The sequence below is a fragment of the Poecilia latipinna genome, unplaced genomic scaffold, assembly GCF_001443285.1.
Source record: "Poecilia latipinna isolate Pla-1442-1.1 unplaced genomic scaffold, P_latipinna-1.0 Scaffold1219, whole genome shotgun sequence".
Taxonomy (NCBI): domain Eukaryota; kingdom Metazoa; phylum Chordata; class Actinopteri; order Cyprinodontiformes; family Poeciliidae; genus Poecilia; species Poecilia latipinna.
This window is the reverse complement of record NW_015113835.1, coordinates 75193-96747: the sequence shown is the minus strand read 5'-3', so window position 1 is coordinate 96747 and position 21555 is coordinate 75193. Positions and strand designations below refer to the sequence as shown.

The window sequence follows — 21555 nt, the reverse complement described above, 5'->3', positions numbered from 1 at the left end:
GAAAATACAGGAAGAAGGACACAGATGGACAAGGTGATAATGCAGACAAGAAAGTGAACAAAAACAAAGAGGGATGTTTTTAAAAACAAGATGAGAAGGGATGCAGGGAACAAATAAAGAGAAGAAACCCCAAAAAACGTAAAAATAAAGTGTGTACCAAAACATCCAAGTGATTCAAGAATGTTTTCAACCAGTGTAGACAGCAATGGGAGAATAACGAAAAAAATACATAAATGTGCACAAAAAAGAATTAATATTCAACAAAGTGGGACCAAAAGGAAGGAAGAAAATTCAAATGGAGAAAAAGATCAAGGAAGAGAGGAAACAAAGAAAGGATGCAACAAGAGACCAAGGTCGACAAAGGAGACACATAAAGACAAACAGACAAAGACAACAGGAAACAAGAGTGAAGTTTGTTAGAAGACGTACAGGAACAAGAAAATTAGTGTCAGCTCTGATACAGTTTTGTTGAATACTCTAGAGTTTTAATAATTTATGAGACAACATACATTCAATTTGAAAGAAAATAATCTTATAAAAATGAATTTCAAGAGGACTGAATCATTGAAGGTTTTTTCACCCCAGCGGTAAAAAAAGTCTCTGATGATCTTATTCTTACATATATTATGTTTCATAACTATTATGATCTACATGATGATATAACATTTTACAACAATAATTTTTAGATAAGGTTGGTAAGGTCTTTGATTTTTGCACTTCTCAATAATGTAACTTACTAGCTGTTACGCCAATAAATGACCCCACAATTGTAACGGGTGCACACTGTTTCGAAGATGAGGATCATCTTCCCTTTCAGATAAATTCCATATATTCCGTCAAACAACCATGTTAGCTGGTGTTTTAAGTAGATGACAATGTGTCAACATAAAAATAAAAACTTCCTTGGTTCCTATTATTCTTATGATCTTTGAGATTAGGGCTAAAGATACACCCAGCTGACACATATGGAGTTGGGAGGAAGAAAAGGCACATAAAAGTAGTTGAATTTTCATTTTCCATATTAAAATTTAGACCAAAAATGGATACATTCTAGCAAATACAACAAAATGAAATGGATTCAATCGTTTACTGTGTGATAACGACACCTGAATTAAAGGATGTTTTCCAATTTGGGATCAGATGTCCTAGAACATTCAGATATTTAGTATCTGAATGTTCTGAACGGCGTTCTTGGATGCTGCTAAGTACGCTATAATATCACATGTGATCCATAAAAAATTGTGAAGTTGTGCTGTTCCTGCTTGTAAGCAAAGTCAATGGTACAGAAATGACCAAAAATGTATGAAATTTTAAAGGTTTTTATGTCACTGTTGTAGTCAAACATGATTTAGACGTTTTTGTTTGGCCTAAAAAAGTATCGTCAATAAAATGTCAGGACATCATTAACAATTAATGATTCATTTTGAAACATCTGAATTTATTTGTAGGGAATGCATGGATAAAGCACCTAAAAATATATATAGTGGTGGATTTCCCTTTACAAGTTAATATAGTAGATACATTTGAGAGAAACCCAAAAGATTAGAGAAAACATACTCAGAAGATTGTGACACATTTAAATTTTGACTATAAACTAATACTTTAAGCACAAGCTCAGCTTAATAAATATACTGTACTTTCAATTGAAACAAGACTCATGTGGTGATAACACTCACATGAGTTATTTAATGGAATCACCAAGAAAGGGGTATGTTAAAACCCTAGCCATTCCATTCCAGTCGTTCCCAAACATTTCAGCTTCTTACCTATAAAATAAGTAGAAGACACCCAGAATCTGACAATTTTCTCAATACACAAGAATTTCTAATAAGTCAGTTCAACAGGGGTAAAACGATACCCTGGATGGCATAAATATACTTTACTTTTGTTTTTTGTTGTTTTGTTTAATTCTACAGAGGACCCAAAGGGGGGTCCTGAGAACTAAACCTGAAACTTTGGGAACTGGCGTGACGTCGTATAACGAACAAACAGAAAGAAATTAGGTTAAGAAATTTCATCAATAAGTACATTTTGAGGACTTGCTGCTACCTCTTTTACACAGCTGTAATTTCCCTATTGTAATAGCTTTCAAAATCAGTATATGATAAGGCCAGTTCTATAATACTGTAAAGGAGTACTTGAAAAGCTTTTGTGTACAGCAAAGATCTTGTTCCTAAACAATGTGAAGGAAATTATTTTAGAAAACTCTTAGAATAGAGTAAATACAGCCCCTACAACTGCTTTCACCACTTTTTAATAGCTTTTTGGAGCATCGGCTCAGCTTCAGTGACTTTACCTGGCTCTGGAGTGCTTGTTGTTGATACAGGGACAGCCTGGCCTTGGTGTGCTCATCTGTGGTTGGGCTGAGGGACTTGGGGTCCGACATGGACCTATGGGTGCTCTTGATGGGTCGGGGCACAGATGGGTGTCGCTGGGGGGATTCGGCTGTGTAAGACTTCTGCTGAGGTGTGACGTGGGCCTTGTTCAGTCTCTCGCTTGACAGGGAGGTCTCCAGCAGGCGGTGTGGGGACACTGGCGACACAGGAGAGTAGAGGACCTGTGGAGATTTCGGTGTGGTTTGTTGCTGCCGGATGAGGCTGGAGATGGACTCATTGTGAAGGTGGTTGTGAGGCTGATAGTTAATATCTAATGGGTCAGGACGACGTCGCTCAAATTTTGCTGCATTCGCTGCAACGTGTTGCTGCTGGCGCTGTTGGGTGTGAAGGTCAGCCGAACTGGACGGCCCTGTTCCGGTACCGGCAGAGGAAGAATATGGACTGACTGTAGTCGGCACTGTTAGCTGTGGAGCTACAACGCCCTGCGACTGCCCTTCTGAGTCAGTCTGGCAGGCAAGAGATTGTCCTTTTTGTGTGCGCTCTGGTCCAGAAATGTAGTGTACGATCTCTACTTTATTAGGGTCTGGTAATGTCACATGGATTGCCGGGGAGACTCTTCCTAGGTGCTCAGCTTCTGTCTGACAGGACACCTCCCTGATGGTCTGGACAGCGATGCTGGAGGAAACTATCTTGGATGTGTCAGCTTTGGTGTCTGTTGTCGAGGTGGTTGTCGAGGCAGTGCTGGTGCCAGCTGCTGTGGACTCGGCATGGCGGGAAAACCGGGAGCGTCTGCGGCGAACTGGATGCTCCGTTTCAGCCTTATCCTCATCGTCATCCGTCTGGACGGAGCAGTCAACGCTCCGACCACGCCTCCTGGTACGATGACGCATCATGTACCTGGTGGTTCAGGGAAAAGGCAGAACAGGGCGTGAAGAAAACAATCTGTAGATATTAAGGCTTGTGTAGATATTTATGTTAGATACAACTATTATACATTTAGAGGTTTTTGCTTGTAAACAAAATAAAATTTTCTTTGCTGGTACATAGTGAGGATTGGGATGTGGGAAGCACTTACTGTGCTATCCACAGACAGTCATTCTTATGCCATACCACCTACATACTCATAGCCAAGGAGGGTATCCCATTACTCACTTCAAAAAAAAAAAGAAAAATATATTGTTACCTCTCTTCTCCATCTTCATCATCAGTCTGTACACAACTATCCACAATTCTGCGAGGGGAGCCATAGAAAATCACACCATCTCCATCAGAGGTGTCTCGGGTCAGCCTGCTCATGGAGCTATGTTTCCTCATACCAGCTCTGGCTTCCAGCTGTTCATCCTGATTCCTCAAACATATCTCTGAGGAAGAGTTAGGGAGAGAGCGCGAGCTCATCTGAGAGTCTATGTAGGGATGCAATGGCTGTCCGGTCATATCCAGCTGTTGGCAAAAGCATATTCATTAGAACTACCAACAATCACCTGTGACTGTAAAGTTTTTGAAAACGAACCTGTCGAATAATGATCGTTTCGTTTTCTCATAAAAAGATTCCGAAAAATTAACGCAGTTTGCTAACAATATGTAAAGAAATGAAAGCAATGCTGAAGAGGACACTTGCAAAAATAGAGCCAAATTAAGAAGTTCAGCTCTGAATATCTATGACCAACAGGGAAATACTGAAATAGAATATAATTCATAAAGTTACAGGATAAGATTTATAAAGACAAAGTACAGTTCTCAGTCATTCACAATGTCAGAATTAATAACATCTGATATACCGTACACCATATTGTAAAAAAGTGTTGGATATTTCCTTCAAATCACTGAATTTAGGTGTGTCTACCACTTCTATCATAACAGCACCTTGAAAAACAAACATTTGTGAAAGCATAGGTTGCTCTCAGGGTTAGAGTTACCATGGTAGGACGCTACCAGTGCATTATCTCCAGTCACCAGGTACAAGTGTTAGTAGTCTTACAGCAAAAGGGTGGCGATACAGAGTGACAGCAACTCTACCATTTTGTGTCAAAGAGTGAGGTCAAATTTTGCCTCAGCCTCTTAGTTTTTAGAAGAAGGAATTCTTAATACTTTAGTATACCAAGACATTTTGAACAACTTTATGGCTCCAAATTTATGGGACCAGTTTTGGAATGACCCTTTCCTGTATCAACATGACTGTGTACCAGTGGTCCATAAAGACATGGAATAATTTCACCAACCTTTTTGACCTCAACTTGGCAGAACACATTTGGAATGAGCAAAGATGGAGAGACAATTTATCAGTGTCTGTTGTCACAAATACTGGTGAGAAATGCCATACGCACCAAGAACCATTGAAGGAAACAACACAAAAACCTCTGAAGAAGATTGAGTGCAACTTCATCCTTCACAAAATGTAAACAAAAATTGAGTCACATCAGATTTGAACTGTTGTAGGATTTCTCAATTGTCCTTGTCAAAAAGACCACTAGCCGTTTCTCCTGCTAGTGCTACGGCTTTTGGAGCAGCCTCCAGTCCTCTTGCATTCATAAATGCACTTAAACTGCACCAGTTTACTTCAACCGAACCAAAGCCTACGTCTATAGGTAGGCAAGAGTTTGCCTTTATTGGGCCACATTAGAGTTTCATTGCATATTCAAACTTTCCTAAATTAACCAGCCTTTCTTGGCAATCGAACTATTGTTTTATTAGTGCGGACTAATCAGGGCTGGTGCGAATGCACCCTGAAGGTTTAAAACCGTCTATCAAAGTTGTACAAATTCCTCACCTGCATGGTCTGAGCAGCAGTTTTCAGCCGCTTCTGCTCTTGTAGTTGTTGCTGGAGCTGCTGCTGCAAAGATTGTATCTGGTCGAGCTGGGATTTCTGCTGGGCCAACTGCTCTCGTTGGAGAACGAGTTGTTTCTCGCGCTCTTGCTGCTGCTGCTGTAACACCTAAACACACATACAGATAAAACATGGACACGTTTGAAGAACAGTAACCAAAAGGAGACCAAAAAGTTACGAAACAAAAGATAAAATAAAAGATGGTGAGGTGGTAACAATGAGAATAGATAGACAAACAAAAGAGAGATACAAAAGGCCATGATTTAGTTGTAATTAAGATCACTGGTTTTCAAAAATGCAAAGCAAGATTCTCAAAAGCAAATGTGACATGAAGCTCTTATGCTGATGGATTAGCTAAAGAATGGTTCCACGTTAGTCAGAGAACTGAAGCGCAACTGAAACAAAGTGCAGCATGTACTGGTAATTCTTACCAGTTTTGTAACAATGCTCATATTAAATATCTGAAGCATTTTCTGTGCAGCTCAAATGATTGGTGCGGGAGAAGGGGTTAGGCTTTTGTTCCTATCGTATGTTATGAAATGCATATTAATCAAACATTCATTTTATAGTTCATTCTCAGTCTCATTAGGGGGGCTTCACCTGTTTTACAGAGTTAACTTGAAAGAGTTTCAACTGCTTGTTCTAACAAAAAGAAGAAAATGCTTATGTTAGCTCTTTGTTGTTATTTTGAAAAACATATTTAACATTTTATTAAATGAAATTAGGAATTAATTTAAATATGCTCTTAAATGTTAACTTACTTAACTCAGAACAAATTAAAAATGTGACAGGAGTTCAGGCTCATCAGTATCTGATAGACATATACATACAACGGACACATAGGCGGAATCCCATTTCCACAGTGTAACTCACTATCGTTTTACTGACTGTGAGCCAAGAGGAACAGAGATCTTCTTAAACAATTTTCACATTTTAAGAAACATGCTTCGAAACATAGGGGTCTAAGTTGAGCTTGCATTCAAAAATATAGAGTAAAAATAGAGTATTTTCATCATTAAAGTAATTTTACATACTGGTCCAGGAAAATAATTTAATCTTTCAACAGCCAACGCAGAAAAAACTCTGCAATCTCTATTTAGATCAATTCCACTGTTATTATTGTTGTTCTTCCTAAGGTGTAAAAGCACCACGTCATATGAATCGTATGTACCAAAGGATCAGCAGGCGTAGACACCGGGGTAACACGAGGTAACTGGATTCAAATAACAAAGAACAGCATGCAAAACATACAATTGTCACGTAGTAATCCAGGCTGGATAATTTCTGACTCACAATAAATCAAGAGTTATTGCACAAGGAATTGTTTTTGTTTTCTTATATCAGTGTCTAATCAACAACTTGAAGGACTACTTAATATTCCTTTGAATACAAAAAAAAATCTTTTGAAAGATAATTAAAAATGTCAACTTAGAAACATGCTGCCTTTAAATGATACACAAAATTGCTGGTTAATCAATTACTGATGTGAAATAGCAGAATCTTCACTTATGAAAACCACTTGAAAAATTATAAGACATTCAAATCAGGAAAATAACAAAAAAAAAAGACATCAACACCACTACATAACTCCTGATTTTCCCTATACCTGTTCCTTGATGTTCTGCAGCTCTTGTAACTCCCTCTGCACCAGAATTTGCTCCTTCTCCCTGTGAAACTTCAGCTCCATTCTTTCGCGCTCAAGCTCTTCTTGCAGTCGCAGCTGACGAAGTTTCTCTAACTCTACGCGCTCCCTCTCCATCTGCAGAAGCTGCTCCTGTTGTCGGTGAAGCCTCTCTGCCTCAGTTTCACCCTCTTTATGTATTGCACCAGGTGGAGGGAAAGGAGGGAGACCACATGGAACGGGCAAGCCAGTGGTGGGGACCGATGGGCCTGCAGCAGGCTGGGTGTAGCCTTGGGTTACTGCTGGACTTGAGGGTGGGTATACGTGAGCTGCAGGAGGAGGCTGTGGCTGCTGAGCCGTTGTCACTTGTTTCTGTTGTTGGGTGTTCAGATGTGTCTGGGACAGGTTTATTGGTTGCTGCTGCGGTTCGGTCAAAGTGACAAGCACTCCTTGTGCTGAAGTGACCTCTGCTGATGTCACTTTGGCACCTTTACCAAGGTAAACAGGTTCCTCCAGGGCTGTTGAGCTTGCGGTTGTCAAAGACATGGGCACAAGGGCTGAAGTTGATGCAGCAACAGTGGTAGAGGCAATGGCTGAAGTTGTCTGAAGCAGACCTGGCGCTGGATAACGAAGTGGTACTTGTCCAGATAAGGGCATTCTTGGGCTTATGGGTAATCTGGTGAGACTGGCCAGTGGCACTGGTGTCATGTTGGGAGAAGCGTATGGCCTATAGACCCCTCTCAGTAGAGGTCGAAGTACAGATGCAGGTTGGGTGGTGATGGGAAGTGTTGAAGCTATTGGGGTCTGAATGGTGGAGTAAATCATTCCGTCAGATGACCTAATGGCAGCAGGGTACATGGCCCTCAGACTAGCCTGCCTGGCATTGATAAGATTCGTCAGAGCTTGATTTTGAGACATAGGCTTTCCATCTAATCCAAAGATCAGACTTTGCCTCATGCCAATGCCTGCTGCAAGTCTGGAGGCACCTGGTCCAGTACCTCTGCCTAAGCTGCCATACTGCAGCAAGTCTGGGTTGCTTCCATATCGGTCCATAGAATTAAGTGCAGCACACATTCGACTTATCTCCCTTGCAGTTGTAGCACTGTACTGAGCCAAGTTAGCTTCTTGGAAGCTTGCAATATCACGAGCAGAATAACCATAATCTGAACTGATGTTAGACAAGGAATTATATCGTCTTATCGGCAACGTTTGTGCTGAAATGTCTCCTCCATGACGTAAATCTGTGTAGGAACCGTACTGCATGCCCATATATCCTCCATAGCTCTGTTTCATAGCAGTTAAGTCCATGACAAGTTCACCAGCTTGTTGGAGGTGTGGTTCATATTTAGAGTGGTATGACTGTAAGCCGGCATCAGCAAGGTTGGTATCAGACATTGAAGGCTGAAGCCTACCAGGAAAAGGTAACGTGTAAGCCTTACGTGTGTCCATTGGGTACTCATGGTACCTTCCAGGTTGTCTTTCTTGATCTGATTCATCTGTAAGAGGTGGGGCAGACGGTGGCCTTATGCCCTCTTTCTCAGAGACACCAACACAACTTCCACCAAATGGCAGTCTGTAAACTACATCACAACAAGCTGGTTGGTCAGGTTTTATTTGGCCTCCTGTCAAATCCACTGCATCCTGTCCTTCTTCTACCTTCACAAGTTGAGTCAATGCCCTTACTGGCTCGGGCCCTCCATCCATTTGTACAACCATACTATGTGGTGATTTACCCCCCTGCATCAAACCAGGTGGGCTGGGCTTCCCTTTCAGCTCAACAGGACCAGTGCCGTAAAGCTCAGGATTGATGACTGGTGAAACAGCACTGACCACTGTAGATGCAGTACTAGTCTGGCTGACTAATAAATTTTTTTTAGCTAAAGGTGAGACCTGGCCTGTGAGGTTATACTTGGCTAGAACAGATGCCTGTTGTTGGTGCTGCTGCAGCTGATGGTGCTGTTGTAGCTGTTGCTCAAGGAGCTCTTGTTGTTTCTGCAGCTTCTCTTGTTGTTTTTGCAATTCTCTTTGTTGTATGCTGAGATCTTCCAATTTTGCATCAATTTTTGGAATGGAAGGGTCAGTTGGAGGAGAAATTGGTGATTTGTTCTGAGAAAGACACACCGCTGAGCCCATGCCCTGACCTAGATCTATTCGGTTTTGATGGGGATCACCATAAACCACTGGATGTTTTAGCTGGGTCATAAACATAGAAGCAGCCACAGTGACACTCACAGTGGTAGGTGTGGTGGTCTCTTGTGTGTTCAAATTCATAATCAGTGGTTGTATGATTGTTGAATGCCTGGAACCTTCTGGTCCACCGTGGTATTTCCTGCTTTCTGTAGCTAAGGAAGTAAGGTCCATTCCCTGATCAGTCATAATAATGGGAGCTGAGTGGGTTGCAGTTCTTAGATCTACAACACTACCACCTTGGATCATATGGCCCTGCTCAACCCTTGAGGTTCCCGGGACTGTAGATATTCGGCAGAGGGAGATATTATCCATGGACACAGACCCTCTGGTGTATAAACCAGCAGTAGTGACCATGCTTGTCCCTACATTCACCTTCTCCACTCTTTGCGCTCTATAGAAGCTGTGTGTCGGTGACTGTTGATAAGGTGGTGTGTCCGGGGGGCTGCCGCATGGAGAGTAGCTATCAAATGTTGACTGACGGCTAAATCGAGTGGGTGAGGACAATGGAGAAGTTGCCGTGTTCACTGTCATTGGTCTAGTTGGACCTGGAGGTGGGGAGTATGGAGCCTCCTGGGAAGACTGTTGTCGATATAGCCTTGGGGAAATTGATCGATGTGCTGTTTGGGTTCCCTGAGCTATCACAGGTGATGTGGGCCCAGAACCAGCTGGCTCCATTCGCAGGGCTGAGTTGAAGGTCTGTGTGGAGAACTCAGCAGTAGACCTTCTGGAAGGAGAGCGAATAGGACTTTGTGGTGGCGGTGGTGATGGAGAGAGAGGAGGACTCGTGCTCCTGTAATAGGTAGTATACTTAGGAGAGCGTGGTTCAATAATCCTCTCAGCAGATGATGTCGAGCTGTCCCGCACTTGAACACCTCTTGTCTCCCCAATCCTTCTGGTGATTACTTCTCTTTGACTATAGGCCTGGGTAATCTCTGCAATCTTGCTACATACACTTGAGACTGTAGCTGAGGATGTGGCAAGAGTCCCTGTGTGTCTGCGTGAGGTATCAGATTGGGTTGATGTCATAGTGTGGCTTGATCCTGTTTGGGAAATTGTTACTGCGTCTCTGGCATAAACCCCATAAGCTGCAATGGTGGTAGCAGCCACTGTTGGAGTTATGCCATTCTTTCCTGCTTGGCTTTTAATTCTGTCCTTGTGCCCATCCTTTGCGGTGAAGTGCTGGCTTACTCTCACGTCTGGTATTCGACCTCCACTCTCAGCAAAGGAGACAGGAGCTGAGACCTGGGTAGGACTTGTCCCCGGAGTTAACAGAGCATTGCTTTGCTCTAGTAGTTTAGCAAAGGCTGAGCCTGTGTCCAGCAGCTGCTTATCTGCAAAAGAACTCTCAATTTCAATCTCGACTTGCTCATTTGTGGCCTGTTGCATCTTAGTGATGTTCTGAGATGTTTGTCGGATTTCCTCATAAATGTCGTTTTCTATTTCCGCCGCTTCGTTGTCATATCCCGTTTGATCTTGTTCATAGTCATAGTCGTCGTCGTAGTTTTGTCCATTAATGTCCTCCTCATAGTACTGCCCATGTCGTTGTTGTTGCTGCTGCTGTAGCTTTTCTTGTTTTTGCAGCATCTCTGCTTTTCTCATCATTTCCTCATAAACTTCCTCAGCACTCTTCAGAGGTTTGGAGGTTGTTGATGGAGCAGTGGTCGTCGTAGTTGAGGAAGATTTCTCTATAGGCGAATAGAGAGACATAAAAGTAGGCAGATTGTACTCACTGCCTGACTTGTAGATTTTGGACTCGTACCCCTCAGCCTCAGAGTCCAGACTTTGGGGGGAATATTCAGAAGCAGAGGACCGATGAAGCTCTTCCATCTCTGCTGCTTGTCTTAGCTCCTCCGTAGGGGAAGCGTCTTCAATTGGTGACAAATTACTAGGTGGTGTTTTGGATCTTTCTCGGCGTCTTTGGGCCCTCAGCTCCTCCTTATCCCTTTTGGTTTTCCGTGCTGTGCTTCTTATTCTCTGTTGTTCTACCTCTCTCATCTTCTCCTGCTCTCTCAGAAGCTCCTCTTCCTCTCTGAGTTCATCCTCTTCTGAGGAGTCTTCAATGGTCGGAAGCAGGGGGCCGTGAGACCGGTGGCGTGCTTTCCTCTGCTGCTTGGCCTCCTCCAGTCTTTGCCTCCTGCTTGGGCTACTGTCACTGTCTTCCTCCATTGATGAGATGGATGTTGGAGACTGTCCTGAACCATATGAGGATGAAGTTGGAGGTAAAGTTGAAGAATAGTCGCCCCTAGAACGCTCCTCTGGAGATCCGGTTAAGCTCTCCATTTCCAGCTCTGGCTCCCGGTCCAGGTTTAGATCATTTTCATTGCTCAGCTCCATATCTCGGCTGTAGCTGTTGGTGTTGTTGAGTTCAATGGTTTTGAAGCGCCTCAGCCCCCCTTGGGATGCCATCACATCTTCCTCCCCCTCCTCCACAGAACCCTTGTAGACATCGGCGGAGGTCTTGGTTTCTTCCTCAAAACTACTCGAGTGGTGCTGAAGCCGTCTCTTTTCTTTCCCTGAGTCAGAAATGATGTGCTTGTGGTGGCTTTTCTTCGGTTTCTGGTAGCCGTAACCTTCATCTTCCTCATCTTCGTCTTCCTCCATTTCCTCTTCCTCCTCCTCCTCGTTGTCCTCGTCAGCGCTCATCTCCATTATTTGCCTCCTCATGAACTCCTCGTCAGTCATCTCTGTTGGATCAGCCTCTTTTTCCTTTTCCTTCTTCTTTTCTTTTCTCTCTTCCTTTCCTTCTTTCCGTTTACTCTCCCAGTCCCCGCCATCTTCCTCTTCCTCCAGTATATCCTCTAATTCCTCATCAGAATCATATGCATCTGGAGGAATTGAAAGGGAACGTGGTCGATGCTTTCCTCTGTCATCCAAGTCTCTGTCCCTGTGCTTTCTTCCCCTTCTGTCCGGCTTTTCCTCAGAGAGGCTTTTCTCCAGCAGTGGCCTCATCGAGCTCTCCAGCTTGGTGATTTCAGAGGGGCTTGGAGGAGAGCCTCGCCCACTGATTCCCCTCTCACTCAGCTTCATTTCCTCCTCTTGGATTAGACCTGTAATTTCACTGTGTGAGCTGGAGATCCCATCAGAGGAGTAGCCAGTGTCACTGAGACTCTGAGGGCTGCGTGACAAGTCATGGGTGCTGTTGTTTTTTGTGTCCTACAGAGAACAGAAACAAAGAAAGATCGCATTAGGCGTGGTGAAATTTGGCTATATGGTTTGGGTCAAAAGTAATAGAAATTTGATAATTTTGTTGACATTTTTTTATATATATATAATTGAAATCTGTTTTTAGATGTAAAATAAGCTTAGTTTTTGGAGTATGGCAAAAAAACAAACAAAAACAAAACACGTTTTGCACAAAAAGCGTATTTATTGCAATGTCTAGAAGACTAAACTAATCAAATTATGATAGTGTATTAGGTCCACATTCAGTCTCTATCAACTGAATATTAACAATAAGTCTTAAAATATGATGACAACATTCTGGTATTCAGATTTCCTAAATAATTTGCAAATGGAAGCACCTCTGAACCCCACAACTAGAAAATAAAATTAAAGCCTTCTGTGAGCTTCCACTCATCTTTTACCAAGCTCTTTATGACACATATATGGACATTTGGCACAACCAAACAGCGACTTATCAAAATAGAGTAATTTTGATTAATTGTATGAGCCTATTTGGATTTAAAAATGTTCTAAAATGAATGAATATGCACAATAATAGAGCTGTAAAGAGAAAAGGCAAGAGGGCCCACAGGTTTTTTTTATATTCTACACGACGGGCGCTAAATGCCTTATGTATGGTATAAAAACTGGAGGTTTGCTCTCTCAATTGTTTTCAGATATGTACTTTTTTCCATTTATAAAATCTAAAATAGGTAATGAATGAACGTTTGAAAGATATTTTATTTGGTATGTGAAAAAACAACAAAAGATTATGCAAATGAGGTTGATATAAAATTACATGAGGGATGGTAGTTATTTTTGCTTTAGTACATATTCACATCACACAGTCAGTTAAAATACATGTTTTAAGTCTTTACACCTTTTTGGACATACAGCTCAAAATGAATAACACAAAACCACTGAAAGGTCAAATTTTGTGTGGATTTCTATGGCTACAAAAAGGCTTTAGTCACCCTTGTTAAAATGTCAGGTACTTATTTTGTAAAAATGAGAATGAAATAAAAATATTTGATTGCCTTTTTCCACCTTTAATAAGCTAAAAAAAAGTAAATGTGGTTTTTCTACAAGCCTATAGAACACATTATACAGGTCAGGAGAATTTCTTTGCCAGGAAAGTTTCTTTCTTTTTCTAACCAGACACCCAAATAACACAAGAAATTGTCACAATGAGAAAAAAAAAACTTTACTTGACAAAAATTGCTGTAAATCATTTAGTTCTTTTCTAAAGAAATGCATATATATGCATGTTAATCTGATAGTTAGAGACCTATAAGGCTGTTAGTATTTTCATGTTTTCAGTACATCTTTAAATACTGGATCATCTTACTTTTTACCATAATCATAACCTTCATGACCAAGAGAAAGAAAACCTAACAAAACATTCGCTCTACAGCTATACCCGCTAATAACAAACTGTGAGGAAACTTTGTTTTTCATTTCATTTCATTTCATCTCAATAGGAGAACAAGGCTGAACATCTTTTGGAGGGCTCTGACATTTCATAATGAGCTTAAATGAATTCATAACAGAGAGAAACAAAAAGGAAAATGACAAATATTCATGAGAGAATAATGGCCGAGATAAAGCCAAGGCAGAGAAGCTTTTTATTTTTTATTTTCATGATGCCAGAAAAACTTTAAAAAATATATTTTTTTTATGTATAAAATAAGTTCACTTAAATGTATATTCCAAAATACACTATTGTGAGGTTTAAACCCTTAACAAAAATTACCTGCATTTTCAGGGGACTCTTTTTATAACTCAGAAGCTGGTGTAATTTAGTCAAGTCTTTTTTCTAAAGTTGGACCAGATATGTAGTGTATATATGACATGTATCCTGTCACGCTGACTATATCAGCATGGTCTCACGTTACTGTTTCTTCCTCCAGTACTTCAGTATTCAAACCTTTTTTTAAACAAAGGAAAAAAAGAACAAAGAACGCCGAACTTACGTCATAGTGCCTAGACTTCTTAATTTCCTTTACTGGAGTGATCTGCTCCCCTTTCTTCTGTGAAGGTTTGGTCTCTTTGGCAGTTTGGTTCTCAGGCTCCGTCTTAGGCTTCTCCTCTGTTGGTTTCGTGGGTTTCTGGGCCTCGGTGGTTGGCACTGGTGCTGTGGCTGGCGTTGTGGTCTTGGTATCGGTGGGCTGTTTGGCGGGCGTGGGACCAGTAGGTCCACCGACGCCTGTTCCCATCTGGGATTTTTGTCCCTGCGGCTGGACCGGTTTGGGTCCTTGCTGAGTGGTCGACTTGTGGACAGGGCTTTGCTGACTGGTCGGCGTCTGGTGACGAGGTGAGCCCATTGGTTGGTGCTTCGGGGAGGCATGGGGAACAGGAAGAGGAGGCTCATCCAGGCCGCCTCCAGACAACAGCCGCTGGGTCTGGCAGTTAAGACATAACCACTCTTTTTTCTGAAGGACACACAGAATAGAAAACAAAAGGCAAGTAATTAGTTTTTATTTCTAAATCATGAAATAGATACGCACACATACAGATGAGGGTTTTGTAGTTTTGACCAAGCATTTGATCAAACTGTGACCCAGTTTAATGTCAGTGTTAATGACTTTATAGTAGGTTTTTACCTCATAGCGATGTGTACAGTATTCACTCTTTGATAGATAAAAACATCATAAGAAGAAAATATTTTAGACAGTGTTAAATAGTTTCAGGGCTGGACTTTGTCCAGGAAGCCCACCATGATTGGTCAGACATGATCTCTTCACATAATCATTAGAAATATTAGGAAATTGGTTACAAGGTGCAAAAAAGGAGTTGAATAAATATTTACACACACTCTTTCCGAAAATAAAACTTATGTAATTTGCCAAAATTAAAACATTTTACACTTAGATTAGTCTTCTTCACTTATTATTATTATTATTTTTTGGTATCTTTTCCACTAACACGCACTGCACTCAGACTGGTTTCTGTGAAGATCTCATTTGAAAACAGAGCTGTCAGAACGATGGCAGGCTGAACTAATCTGACACAAGTTTCCAAAAGGCCAAGCCACTCTGACAGCTACACACTATTTTCATCCCATTAGCTTTTACTCACACCACTTCACAGACTGCTAAATGTTAGGAAGCTGCATCAAACTGACACAGAAAGAGCAGAAATGACTTCGAAGTAAACGCAGAACTAAACATTTAGCAGTCTTCGGTCGTGATTCTCATCGCTTGTCTGAAATGACATGCTCAAATAAAAGATGCAGTAGATAGTTGGCTGGGCTTAAAGCTAAACTGCTGCAATTAGAGGAAATGTTGTTTTTAAAAATTTTAAAAAAAAAAAAAAAAAAAAAAATATATATATATATATATATATATATATATATATATATATATATATATATAAACACATCATAATTTTTTTCACTATTGATTAAAATTTGTATTACGCATCCGTCTGGTTGCCATGTAAATTCATACACATGAATGAATGAATGAAATCTTTATTTTGAACATGTGAACAACAAATGTCAGACACACAAATAAAACTTTCAGACTGAAAATTTGTAAGAAAAACTCATTCCTTATGATTTCCTGCCCTCATTTGACTCTTGCAGTATGCACCTTATGCATTTCAACCTAACATATTTAGTTACAGTCTGTCAGGTTTAGTTGTAGTTTTGCATAAAAAAACAAATAACTATCTGTTCATCTTGGTTAAACTTTCTTTTCAGTGTCTCCAATGTCTTCTCACCCCCTCTCCCCCCCACTAGCACCATCTGTTTATTCTCTGTCTCTAACATTAGCTGTCCTATCCAGGACAGCTAATGTTATTTGGGGCAAGACAGAGGCTGTATTACCGACGTAATGAATAATTGATAGATGCAGCACTCTCTCTTCAACAGTTATCTACCATCGCTGCTGTTTTCCACCTGCTCTTTCTGTAACTCCCCTCTGATGCTCAGGCTTTTCTAAACGGCTCTGCGTCCTCCCGCGCCTCCTTTACCTCGGTCTCTCACCGAATCCTTTCGAGTGCTCATCTCTGATTAGGAGCCATTTTCAGACTCCCAATCCTTTAGAGCCCACCTTTGATAAGTGATGGTTTTGCCTGTGCAATATCACTAATTATGAGGAGACAGCCAAAGTAGTGATTACATTCTATGATTTTTATTGTTCAGCGACGCATTAAATTAATGGAAAACGATCAAAAAGAAGTGAACTGGCTGGAAAATCTATTTATGACACATAAACAATAAGAATAAAGTATCAGAAATGTGTACATTTGGGAGCATGGTTGAAAAAAAAACTGTCATTATTCTTTTAATAACTTTCCATCAAACTTATTTAAGATACAAAAAAACCACAAAACACTTAAAACTAGTAGTAACTCTTGTTAATAAACTGCAAAAATATGATTACGCGCGAGTGTGTATGTCCAGTGCCGATCTGTCCAGTGGCTTCTCAAACTACTGCCGCCTTTTTTTGTTTGTTTTTTGCAACTGTTGTTTTTGTTTTGAAGCCAGCAGATAACGACACATATACCTGTTTGTGAGCAAGAAATATCCTGCAGAGTGCACCAGTGGTGTCCACTTAACCTACATGGCACAAACAATGTCAACAACGCTCCACATGTCAAGCTGCTACTTTCTTTTCATTTAGTGGCTTCGTGTCGTTAATTCGGGATCTACCTCTCCTCTCGCATTTGTTGGCTACTGCCATACTTTATTCTCTCCTTTTAAATGCTTTTTGTGCTGCTAGATTTCTGTTCTGTTATTTTCTTTTAGAGGATTTATACTGGCTCACAATCTGTCTCTTTTGTAGGAATCTGTTCAACACAGTGAAACCATTAGAGTAAATGTAGAAAGAACACCGTTCCAAAGCCAGAAACAGGCCTGGAGAAGCACTGACCGGAAAAATCAAGCAACGGAAACAGGAGTACAGTAAAACCAGAACCGTGGAAATGAACAATGATGACAAGGATGTAAAGAAATTGCCTGGCGTTTAACTGCTAGGGAGGTGATTGACCGACATGGGAACGTGATCAGAGGAGCAGAAGGAATATGACTAATTAACACAAATGGATAGACACAAAACCGTCTTCCTAAACCAAAATTAAAACAAATACACAAAGAAAAGTGAAAGTAAGGAACCATAAAACACAGAACAAACAGTAAACAATGCATAGGACAGTGTCAGTAACAAAGTTAAAATGACTGAAATAAAGACAATGTGACAACTAAAGCACAAAGACCAACAGATGATGACAACAGAGACAATATCGCTCAAAGATAAATCCAGTACGTGTCACTATGTGATGTCATCAGTCAGTTTTTGACTTTCTTTAATAATAAAAAAATCACATTTTATTGGATTCAGCAACCAGAAATTATTTTGGTATCTAAATGTTCCAAATAATAAAAACGTCACATGTTGCCGCATCTTTCCCAAAAGCATGTTGTAAAATTATTGGCTGATGTTTTGAAAACTTTTTTTTTTATAGTATCAGTGAAAAAGATAACTGACCAACACCAGCAGAAAAAGATCTTTATCAAACTGAAAAATAGGGGAAGTAGAGAAACTTTTCAATAAAGTCAGCCACTTAAAAAAATCCAAACACCAAAATATAATAAAAAAATATATATTTATACTGTCAACAGATCTCCATTAACTTTAATATTGTCTGACACTATTACATGTGCGTTGTGTACATTTATAGCCACCAGACCAGTTGCTATGGAAACGTCTTTCAACAGCACTAGTCTCCTATTAGGCTGATTCCTGTCTGAGTAACTCGTGTTTCCGTTCAGTTTAGGCACATTTTCATCTACAGTTTATCTCATTTCTCTTTTCGGCACACAGTCATTAGACTCCAATCTTCCCCTCCCTTCCATCTCCCTGTTTGTCACTCTCAGCCTCCTATTTTTTTTTATACCTCCAACAGAGTGAAGGGCTATTTTTACCCAGAATGCCATTGTTTTGCTTGAGCGCACACTTCCCTTGTGCTGGCTGATGCTTTAAGCAGTGCTCTGCTGCATAGCGCACACACACTCCGGCACAAGCACAAACACACATGTAGACACATGGCTCGCATCCATGTGTAAGTGCAGGTTGGAGCTCTCCAGAAGGAGGGAGGAGAAAAGGGAGAGGAGAGAGGTGGAGAGGAGCACCACCAGGGAGAGCAAAAGAAAAACTGCTGGGGTGAATGACGCCACGTGTGCACGCGGGTGCATGTGCGCACACGTTAAATGGGATGAGTCGCTGCTGAGTCTGGCTTGATCTGGAGACAAAAGAGGAAGATGAAGCAGGAAAAGGAGGAAGATCAAGAGAAGATGAGGGGGCAAACTGAAAAAGACAGGAGCCAGGTGCTGCTGATGTCTCATAAGGAACCTGTTTGCCGGCCCGATAATGTTCACCGTCCACAAGTTTTAAGTTCTTCCACAGTTATTTCAAACAATGTATCGATTATAACATGTTCAGGAAGTTTAAACAGATAAAATATAGGTAGCACTTAGTTACAAAACACCTTGGAAAGGCGAGGCAAATGAGGTACGTTTCTCAAAACTCATCTCAGGCCTCTAATTTATCTAAAAAAAAAAAACTGGAAAATGCAAGATTCATTCATATCAATCACATCTATCAGTCCAGACATGCTCTGTTAGAGGAAAGTGAGTTACGGACAGTGACCTGGACGAGTAAACACACAAAACAAACGGGGATCATTTTGGAAAACAGAAAAAAAAAAAAAAAAGAAACTCATGTAGCACAGAAAGGAGGCGATGAATTAAAAGTATTGGAGGAAAAGGAGGTTGAGAAATGAATTAGCTCATGGGGAAGAGGGAGAATTACAGCAGAAGCTGTTCTGCCGGTTATATAACACAAACAGGTTTCATTTCCATTTCACAGATATTTAAAAAAATCTCCTCTCTCCATTTTATCAGCTCAACAGAGCCTCTTTAATTATGTAACCTTATTGTGAGAGGCAGAGCAGTGGAGGCCGTGCGTGCGTGCGTGCGTGCGTGCGTGCGTGCGTGCGTGTGTGTGTGTGACTGCAAACACATCCACATCCCCTCACTTCCAGGCGGGCACTCTTCACATAGACAACATAAAACCTACATATGGATGACGAGCCACTTCTTTACTCTTCTAACAGCACTGGTAGGAGGATCTCATTAGCATATGGTTTTTAGTTGAAAGTTGTCTCAGTTTATGTCTGTGATCATGAGATTTGGCTAAATACCCCCAGAGATGTTGGTACTTATTGCCAGAGCTACTTTTTTTTCCTTTTTTAAATATTTTGTCAAATTTTGTTGAAGTGCCTAAAACAGCTTCAGCAAAAAAAGAAAGTGGCCGAATGTATCAGTACGTGTTTGGCAATCAGACAGAATGATGTGTGGAAAAGAAGAAGTGGAAATCATTTCTGACAGAGAGTTGTGTGGAGGCAGCAGGCAGAGAGAAGAAGAGAAAAACAGAAGAGCTGTTTTTAATTATGTAAAGCACCTTGAAATGCCTTGATGCTGAAATGTGCTATACAAATAACATTTGATTGATTGATTGATTGATTGATTGATTGATTGATTGATTGATTGATTGATTGATTGATTGATTGATTGATTGATTGATAAGAAGAAAAAACTGTCTTTTGCAGTGAGCCCAAGGTTTTTTGTTGTTTGAAAAAGTTTTAGAAATTCAAGAAATTCAGCAAAGTGACTGAGAAAAACTGTAAGCCTATACAAAAAAAAAAATAAAATAAAATTCAATTACATATTAAGGGGACTCAATTAAAAGGTGGATTAATTTCAATGCTTTTTACACATGGGTTGCTATGCGGAAAGAGCTTAAGAGCAGCTGGTTCAAATAACTTTCAATGCTAAACTTCAGACACAAAGCCAGTGGCCAGCAGCTCCCATGGACTGGATGGAGGCTCATGCTGATTAAACTATACTTGAAAGGTTCTTCTGCCAGGACTCTCTCTCTCTGCAGCTCAGGGACAGAGAACAATCAGAGACTCCATGATGAAAAAGAAAAAAAAAAAAAAAAAACAGCTCAGAGACATCTGCCTTTGTGCCAGACAGAGACAAACCAAAGGCAGGCCGAAGTTTGCTTACAGTATGACCCATAAATCTGTCATGGGAGCTAATCGTAACAGGCTAAGTGTCTTATTGGGACTCACTAATACACACAGAAGTACACCAGTGAAACACAGGGGGAACATTCGCAGTGCGAGAGTGTGTCTCCCTGCAAAGACGCTGCGCTTGGATGTGTGTGTGTGAGAGAGAGAAGTGACTGCAGGGATCAGAGGATTTTTGACTTTTGCAGTAATGGGATGGCGGCTCGCCAGCAGCAGAGCTACAGCGGGGCCTGCTTATCTCATCACTGACTCAACAGGGAGCATGAAGACAGACAAGTCAACAAACTTCCACAAGTGCTTCAGAAAGCATGTGTTAGGAGGACCAGAACAAAACAAAGGCGCTCCATTAGGTCAAACCCACAGCTTAAAGTCAGACTCTACGGCTTCCCACATAAGTGATATCTCTCCGACTAATGTACAGTGTACTAACTATAAAATATACAACTGGCAGCCTTTTATGTCTTTTAATAGAAGGATTCTGTTTAAAGTCTAATGCAGAGTAGCTACTTATCTAAAGGTTAATAATCCATGAACAATTTTGCAGTAAAAAAGAGACGGATTATTTCCGGAGAACTAGGTGGGAGCAGAGAAGAGACTGAGAATAAGAACCTGCAGAGAAACGAAAGAACAGATGATTTCAAAACATGTTGAAAATGTCATTATGTTTGTGAAGGGGAATGGTCTTCTAGTATCGCAATCAGCTTCGTGTGATTTTTAAAAGGAAAAGTGTCTGACATGTTTCATCAAATGTAAATCAGGTTTAATTCAAATCCAATACTTTGAGTCACGGTGACACACTTTAATTCTATTTGTTGAAGGGATTTAATGATTTTTATGTTTGTTTGTTTGTTGTTTTCTTTTAATACTGCGGGTATTAAGTATTTGTCATGGTAACAGAACATTTTTTTCACAATACTTTATTGGTTTAGTCTTTCAAACTGTTAACCCCGACAAACAAAAAAACACTTGATCATGTTGGCGATAAAGCATTAACTTGATACTGGATTATTATTTACCTAATGCTTTGCATCCTCGTTTTTCATTTTAAAATGCAGTAAAGGCAGAGCAGCAGCTTGACAGGATAATTAATACTGAACTCCTGTTATGCTATGCCACATTTTCCAAATGCTATTTGTAACGCTAAGTTAGCATTTTCTCTGTTTTTTTAACCTATATATATATATATATATATATATATATATATATATATATATATATATATATATATAGATATATATATATATATATATATATATATATATATATATATATATATATATATATATATATATATATATATATATAGATTTTTTTTTATATATATA

The 21555-nt window shown here is 40.3% G+C and overlaps 1 protein-coding gene across 6 annotated transcripts in view; it reads right to left on the bottom strand.

Annotated features, from left to right (window-relative positions):
- Positions 1-21555, bottom strand: part of bsna (bassoon presynaptic cytomatrix protein a) — a 103894-nt gene that overhangs the window by 17206 nt on the left and 65133 nt on the right. For all 6 annotated transcript variants that reach the window (XR_001427623.1, XR_001427624.1, XR_001427626.1 and 3 more), the window contains exons 3-7: positions 14107-14565; positions 6767-12124; positions 5104-5268; positions 3520-3776; positions 2297-3233 (exon numbers count right to left, since the gene is read on the bottom strand). Coding sequence is in view for 1 of the 6 variants with exons in the window: in XM_015053957.1 (XP_014909443.1) it covers positions 2297-3233; positions 3520-3776; positions 5104-5268; positions 6767-12124; positions 14107-14565 (7176 nt within the window). In the remaining 5 variants the exon portion in view is untranslated. The remainder of the gene's footprint in view (positions 1-2296; positions 3234-3519; positions 3777-5103; positions 5269-6766; positions 12125-14106; positions 14566-21555) is intronic.